The 8,658-nt window shown below is 36.1% G+C and overlaps 1 protein-coding gene across 1 annotated transcript in view; it reads right to left on the bottom strand.

Moving 5' to 3' along the window:
* Positions 1-5,727: 5,727 nt before the first annotated feature.
* LOC133632454 (zinc finger protein ZFP2-like) overlaps positions 5,728-8,658 on the bottom strand; it is a 56,723-nt gene continuing 53,792 nt past the window's right edge. Inside the window, exon 3 of the mRNA XM_062024868.1 lies at positions 5,728-8,193. Coding sequence (XP_061880852.1) covers positions 6,722-8,193 — 1,472 coding nt within the window. The 3' untranslated portion in view covers positions 5,728-6,721. The remainder of the gene's footprint in view (positions 8,194-8,658) is intronic.

The raw sequence follows: 8,658 nt of genomic DNA, 5'->3' as shown, positions 1-8,658 counted from the left end.
GTATATGTATGTATATATGTATGCATGTATATGTATGTACATTACCGTTCAAAAGTTTGGGGTCACATTGAAATGTCCTTATTTTTGAAGGAAAAGCACTGTACTTTTCAATGAAGATAACTTTAAACTAGTTTTAACTTTAAAGAAATACACTCTATACATTGCTAATGTGGTAAATGACTATTCTAGCTGCAAATGTCTGGTTTTTGGTGCAATATCTACATAGGTGTATAGAGGCCCATTTCCAGCAACTATCACTCCAGAGTTCTAATGGTACAATGTGTTTGCTCATTGGCTCAGAAGGCTAATTGATGATTAGAAAACCCTTGTGCAATCATGTTCACACATCTGAAAACAGTTTAGCTCGTTACAGAAGCTACAAAACTGACCTTCCTTTGAGCAGATTGAGTTTCTGGAGCATCACACTTGTGGGGTCAATTAAACGCTCAAAATGGCCAGAAAAAGAGAACCTTCATCTGAAGCTCGACAGTCTATTCTTGTTCTTAGAAATGTAGGCTATTCTACAAAATTGTTTGGGTGACCCCAAACTTTTGAACGGTAGTGTATATATGTATGCATGTATATGTATGTATCAGTGGCGTGCGGTGAGGTTAATGGTCGTTCGCGGCTCCTGCAGCGCGAGCATTGTTGTTTTTGCACTTTTTGGCTTCTTGTTAAGTGACTTTTTTTGGGTGGATTCAGTCTTGCACGTGGAGGGTTTGGGTGTGGGCTTTGGTTGGTGTGGCCGCGGTGCTCCCGTCGGGCGGTGCATTCTGCGGCGGAGGTGCTTTGGACTAGCGACTAGGTTATGAGACGAGCCTCTCACAGTGCGTCTTCGCAGCAGAGTTTTATGAATGCTCAGCACAAGAAATAGGTTACACACATACAGTTGTTGACAAAATACACTGTACATTATATACCTCAGCTAACTAAACTATGGAAATGTATAATATAATTCATATAGCAATACGGTTTCCCTGCACAGCAGGCCAGCAGTTAGCCGAGTCATTGCGCACAATCCATGTTGAGGCACAACTGAGTGACAAGCCTCAACTGGCTGCTGATCACCGCACCGTCTCTTCTCAGTATTTGAACGGCAAATGTGAAAATAAAAATAATCTAAAACTGGTGAAGTTAAATGGAAAATAACTTTAGTATAATCACTGGATACATATAACAATTTATTTTTATTTTTATTTTTTTTATTTTTACTTTTTTTTTTCTTTCCATGATGGCAGGTGAGGCCCCGCCTCCCCTGCCTCTAGTGACGGCACGCCACTGGTATGTATATATGTATGTATATATGTATGCATGTATATGTATGTATCTATGTATGTATATATGTATGCATGTATATGTATGTATATGCAGCAGGTGTAAAAGTTATAGTCCCCTTGTCTTCCGAGCAACACACGCAATACAAAAGGCAGATTCGATCCGGCTACATATATATGTATGTATATTTATGTATGTATATATGTATATATATCCATCCATCCATTCATTTTTTACCGCTTATTCCCTTCGGGGTCGCGGGGGGTGCTGGAGCCTATCTCAGCTACAATCGGGCGGAATATATATATATATATATATATATATATATATATATATATATATATATATATATATATATATATATATATATATATATATATATATATTTTGGATACTTCTCTCTTTTTGCCTTATTTGTATTTGACTTTATTCAATGTTTGGGTAGCATTTTGTTACAAAAAAGTTTTAAGTAACATAAACATTTATCAGAGCTGTTTGTCTATTTTATGTTTCAATTAAGAACATTATATAAATGTATATATATATATATATATATATATATATATATATATATATATATATATATATATATATATATATATATATATATATATATATATATATATTTATATATATATATATATATATATATATATATATATATATATATATATATTTATATATATATATATACATTGGGCGCCATTGTATATGCATATATACAGACATATATATGTATATATGCATATGTATGTGTGTGTATATATATATATACACACATACATATGCATATATACATACATATATGTAGGTATACATACATATATGTATATATACATATATATATACATATATATAATAAATAAATAAATATATGTACATATACATATGTATGTGTGTATATATATGTACACACACATACATATGCATATATACATATATATATGTAGGTATACATACATATATGTATATATACATATATATACATATATATGTACATATACATATATATATATATATATATATATATATATATATATATATATATATATATGTATATATATATATATATATATATATATATATATATATATATATATATATATATATATATATATATATATATATATGTATGTATATATATATATATATATAAATATATATATATATATTAGGGCTGCAACTAACGATTAATTTGATAATCGATAAATCTGTCGATTATTACTTCGATTAATCGATTAATAATCGGATAAAAGAGACAAACTACATTTCTATCCTTTCCAGTATTTTATTGAAAAAAAAACAGCATACTGGCACCATGTTGTGGACATTGGGGGTGCAGCATACACCAACAATAACACAGAAATGTAACTCATCAGGACTGAATCAGATATTGTACACGTTTCTGTTGTGAATAATAAAGGATTCATTTTAGGTTGCCTCTGAATAATAGCATGAAATATTCCAGCACCTTCATAACGTTTAGTTATACTAAAGCGTCACTCAAATCTAAATATATTTATATAACTTTATCGGGCCGGGCTACATTGATCCATTATGAAACCAACCTGAGATATTTCTGTCCGTTATGTTTATTTCCAAATTGGTAACCGTGCGTTTTCTCTCTCAAAATGGAGTCAAATGTGCCGGAGACACATTATCAGCCCCGCGTTGCAACAAAGGCATCTAACGTTACTCACAAAAAAGCTGAACTCATGAATGCTTGTTGCCACTATGGACTTAAAAAGTTACGTACTGTGAGTTCCTCCCTTCATCCATGGCTCCAACATGTTTCTTCTTCAGGTGCTTCTGAAGCAATGTTGTACTTCCGTGCCATTTTGCAGGAAACGGTCTTCTTTGAAGTCTTTAAAGTGAAGTGTTCCCACACGTTTGACGACTTAGGTCGTACACTTTTCTCCATTGAAGTAATAACCTCAAGATGTTTCTCCGCTAAACTATCGGTAGTGTTTTCCTGCGTCATTTTTCGAATGTTTCCAGACGGCGTGGTCACGTGAGCTGCACATGACACATCATTGGCTAGCTTACCTCCACCTCATGAGACGTAGCCTCAGCGCCGCCCTGGCGCTGTTTTGTACTGTTTTTGTACTTATTTTGATTATTGTTTCTCAGCTGTTTGTAAATGTTGCAGTTTATAAATAAAGGTTTATAAAAATATATATATATATATATATATATTTTAAAAAACTTTTTTTTTTAAAAAGCCTCCGCGCATGCGCATAGCATAGTTCCAACGAATCGATGACTAAATTAATCGCCAACTATTTTTATAATCGATTTAATCGATTAGTTGTTGCAGCCCTAATATATATATATATATATATATATATATATATATATATATATATATATATATATATATATATATATATATATATATATATATATATATATATATATATATATGATGACAACGTCTATATATGTCTATATATGATGACGTAATTGCGTGACGTCAATCGTTGAACCGGAAGTATTGGTACCCCATTGAGTTCAATACAAAAAAACTCTGTTTTCATCTCAAAATTCCACAGTATTCTGGACATCTGTGTTGGTGAATATTTAGCAATTTGTTTAATGAACAATGAAGACTGCAAAGAAGAAAGTTGTAGGTGGGATCGGTGTATTAGCGGCTGGCTGTAGCAACACAACCAGGAGGACTTACTTGGATAGCAGACGCGCTAGCCGACGCTAGCCGCCAACCGCACGGATGATCGGGTGAAGTCCTTCGTCCTTCCGTCGATCGCTGGAACGCAGGTGAGCACAGGTGTTGATGAGCAGATGAGGGCTGGCTGGCGTAGGTGGAGCGCTAATGTTTTTATCATAGCTCTGTGAGGTCCCGTTGCTAAGTTAGCTTCAATGGCGTCGTTAGCAACAGCATTGTTAAGCTTTGCCAGGCTGGAAATTATTAACCGTGTATTTACATGTCCATGGTTTAATAGTATTGTTGATCTTCTGTCTATCCTTCCAGTCAGGGATTTATTTATTTAGTTTCTATCTGCATTTGAGCCCGATGCTATCACGTTAGCTCAGTAGCTAAAGAGCTTCGCCGATGTATTGTCGTGGAGATAAAAGTCACTGTGAATGTCCATTTCGCGTTCTCGACTCTCCTTTTCAAGAGGATATAGTATCCGAGGTGGTTTGAAATACAAATCCGTGATCCACAATAGAAAAAGGAGAAAGTGTGGAATCCAATGAGCCAGCTTGTACCTAAGTTACGGTCAGAGCGAAAAAAGATACGTCCTCCACTGCCTCTCTAGTCCTTCACTCTCACTTTCCTCATCCACAAATCTTTCATCCTCGCTCAAATTAATGGGGTAATCATCGCTTTCTCGGTCCGAATCTCTCTCGCTGCATTGTAAACAATGGTAAAATGTGAGGAGTCCTTCCTCCGGTGTCGTCACGCTACTTCCGGTACATGCAAGGCTTTTTTTTATCAGCGACCAAAAGTTGCAATCTTTATCGTCGATGTTCTCTACTAAATCCTTTCATCAAAAATATGGCAATATCGCGAAATGATCAAGTATGACACATAGAATGGATCTGCTATCCCCGTTTAAATAAAAAAAATTCATTTCAGTAGGCCTTTAAATGCTGTGCCATCACGGCACGCCCTTAATTTTGTTGTTTGGGTGAAAATTGGAGAATATTTGCCCCGGGAGATTTCTGGGAGAGGCACTGAGATCTGTAAGTCTCCTGGGAAAATTGGGAGGGTCGGCAAGTATGCAGCTGAGCCGCATCAGAGTGGTCAACGAGCCGCATGCGGCTCCGGAGCCACGGGTTGCTGACCCCTGACCTGGGGGATGTTCCAAATAAGTGTTTGATGAGGATTCCTCAACTTTCTCAGTCTTTTTTTTGCCACTTGTGCCAGCTTTATTGAAACATGTTGCAGGTATCAAATTCCAAATGAGCTAATATTTGCCAAAAAATAACAAAGTTTTTCAGTTCGAACGTTAAGTATCTTGTCTTTGCAGTCTATTCAATTGAATATAAGTTGAAAAGGATTTACAAATCATTGTATTCTGTTTTTATTTACCATTTACACAACGTGCCAACTTCACTTATTTTGTATAATTCAATGCTTACATACAGTCGAATATATGTTTTTTATTGTCAGAATTAGTTGGAAATGTAATGTTATTTCAATGTTAACATAGTTTAAACACGGTTGATACATTGTCCGAATTGGTCAGAAATTCTACGTTATTTCAATGTTGATCATAAAGTGGTTAAATCGAGGTTGGTGCATTGTCAGAATGTGTTGGGAAATTAATGTTATTTTGATGTTGATCTCAAAATTAATGTCTGATCAAATCTCAACGTTGATTGAATTACTTTTTGCTATTTGGGTATACAAAGTAAGTTTTCATGGAGAATATTGCATGTACTTCTGATACAAAGAAAAATGTATGACTCCAAAATGGTTTAAGATTTTATAAAAGCAAACAAAGCAAGACAATAAAACAACTAAAATACAGTGAAGGTAAATATGAAGATGTGTCTACATACAACAGGAAGTGAACCCAAGTGACCTCACATAAGCAGAAATAATATCATAAAATGGAAGAAACTAAACATATTTAAACACTCAACAAACACACATTTCTCTCTGGATCAAACTCTGGTGCACAGTCTTTAAGTACAGTTGCTGGGATCCCATCAGGGTCAAGAGAAGGGCATTTTTTCAGGAACATTTATGGGCCAGGATTTCATGGCTGACAGAGCTGGTTTTGGGCTGCAACTTGTGGAGTTTCTTACCATTAACACCAAGATGGACATGAGCTGCAAATGTGGTTAGAAGCTCAGTCTTGTCTTTTGTCTCGCTGAAAGTCTGTTCATTATTTACTAATGGAGGAACAGCAGTGGTCTAATTGGTTCTCTGGTATTCAGATTTTGATTTCAAGTACAAAGTCGGACTACCTACGCTTGTTTTGGCGTTTGTGGCAATTTTTATCCTTCCCAATCCTTGCAGGATCATGAGTAAAACCAACTCATGAACACATTGCCCATGAGCGTCAGTCTTTTTACTTCCCAGACAGTCTTCATGATGGGCATTCAGATCTCCAAGAACAATAATTTCCGACTTTGGATGGAGTTCTTGGATAGTGTCAATATGCTCAGATTTTACATTGTACATCGAATCATTAACACATGAACACCTGGAAGGTGCAGTTTCAGGCAGATCGATTCATGTTGTTGGTGTTCAAAGTCAGACATTCAGGAGGCGGTAAAAACATAACTGAAGAAGACTACGATTCCTCCCCAGCTAAAATCATCATGTGTGTCTCGTCTGCTCCAGAAAATTCCCATTTGTACGAAGACCTCAGATATTTGTGAAAGAAATAGTGAACTTATTTTGAGGAGGTCCTGGATTTGGGTGGATGTTGCCACATATGAACAACATACCAGAAACTTAACATATAATCGGTTATTCTCCTTTGTGTGTTCTTATGTGTTTTACTGCGTCTGCATTATGATGTAATATTTGACCACAAACTGAACAACTAAATGTTTTATTCTGTTTAAAATTCCATATATGCCGGTTCAAACCATCTCCGGAAAAAAAGCTTTTCAAACAAACTGAACAATTAAATGGTTTTTCTCCAGTGTGTGTTCTCAGGTGTCGAGTCATATTGGTTTTTAAAGCAAAGCTTTTGCCACAAACTGAACAATTATATGGTTTTAATCCAGTGTGTGTCATTATGTGTCGAGTCAAACCTTGCTTGGATACAAAGATTTGGCCACAAACTGAACAATGGAATGTTTTTCCTCCAGTGTGTGTTTTCATGTGTTCAGTCAAATGGTACTTTTTACAAAAGCTATCATCACAAACTGAGCAATTAAACATTTTTATAATTGTGTGTGTTCTCACGTGTTCAGTCAAATGGCACTTTTTGGTAAATGTTTTACCACACACTGAACATTTAAATGGTTTTTCTCCTGTGTGTATTCTCATGTGTTGAGTCAAACTGCTCTTTTGAGAAAAGCTTTTGCCGCACACTGAGCAATTGAATGGTTTTTCTCCTGTGTGTATTCTGGTGTGTTCAGTCAAACTGCTATTTTGAGAAAAACTTTTACCACATATTGAACATTTAAATGGTTTCTCTCCTGTGTGTATTCTCATGTGTTGATTTAAATTGGTCTTTTGAAAGAAGCTTTTACCACAAACGGAGCAACTAAATGTTTTTTGCTCATTGTGTGTTATTATGTGTTGAGTCAAACCTGAACTGGAACCAAAGCTTTTACCACAAACTGAACAAATATATGCCTTTTCTCCTGTGTGCTTTTTCATATGTTGAGACAAATGGCACTTTTTTGTAAAACCTTTAACGCAAACTGAACATTTAAATGGTTTTTCTCCATTGTGTTTTCTCATATGTTGAGTCAAACTGCTCTTTTGGGAGAAGGTATTACCGCACACTGAACATTTAAATGGTTTTTCTCCTGTGTGTGTTCTCATGTGTTCAGCTAAAAGGCTCTTTTTTATAAAGATTTTAGCACAAACTGAGCAACTCAAACATGTTTTACCTCTCTTCTTTTTAGAGCATTCAGAGTGTTTGTTGTCAGTGTGAGTCCTCATATCACCTTCACAGTCTGTATCGCTGCTCAAAGTTACTTCAACCTCGTCTTCAGCCTCACTATCTGATAGTGGAGCTAAGAAGTTGTCTGGTTGTGGTTTCTCTTCATCATCTTCAGTCTTCACAGAGACAACAGTCAGTGGAAACTTGGTGAGATCAGCTTCCGCCAACCCAAGAAGACACTCTCCCTCCTGAGTGAGCCAGAGTTCCTCCTCTTCCTTTTTAATGTGGGGTGGTTGTGAAGTCTCCTGCTTCAAAGTGGAATCCCCTCCCTGCAGCTGAGGCGGGAATTCTACTGGATGACCAATCAGCTGCTGGATGTCTACAAGACACAAGCAACACAAACAATCTTTACTGTAGCTCAGCCATGATCCATGAGATGTTTCTCCTTAAACTTGCTACACACTTTCTTCTGTGTACTGTATGTGTGTGTAGTGTTTCATGGCCATTCATTTTAGTGCCTTGCCAGTGTGACTGCACTCAAATCACAGAAAATAGAAAACATCCGTTTCATGGACATTCGGATACTACAAACTAAGGATGTATTGAAATTGTGTGACAAGAAAGTTTGGGGAATAAAATTAAAAGATGAAGTAACAAATTCAAAATCACAAAGAGCACAAAAGGTGCGCAACGGGATTTGACGCCCTCGCTTGCTGTAGCAGATTACACGCTGCAGTGTTTATAAAGATGGCGTAGAGATAAGGGATGCTCTATCGCAGGGGTGTCAAACTCAAATACAGAGTGGGCCAAAATGTTAAACTGAACAAAGCTGCGGGCCAAGGTT

This window comes from Entelurus aequoreus, linkage group LG17 (assembly GCF_033978785.1).
Source record: "Entelurus aequoreus isolate RoL-2023_Sb linkage group LG17, RoL_Eaeq_v1.1, whole genome shotgun sequence".
NCBI classification, from domain to species: Eukaryota; Metazoa; Chordata; class Actinopteri; order Syngnathiformes; family Syngnathidae; genus Entelurus; species Entelurus aequoreus.
Note: the sequence above shows the minus strand (reverse complement) of the source record. Positions and strands in the feature narration are given on the sequence as shown.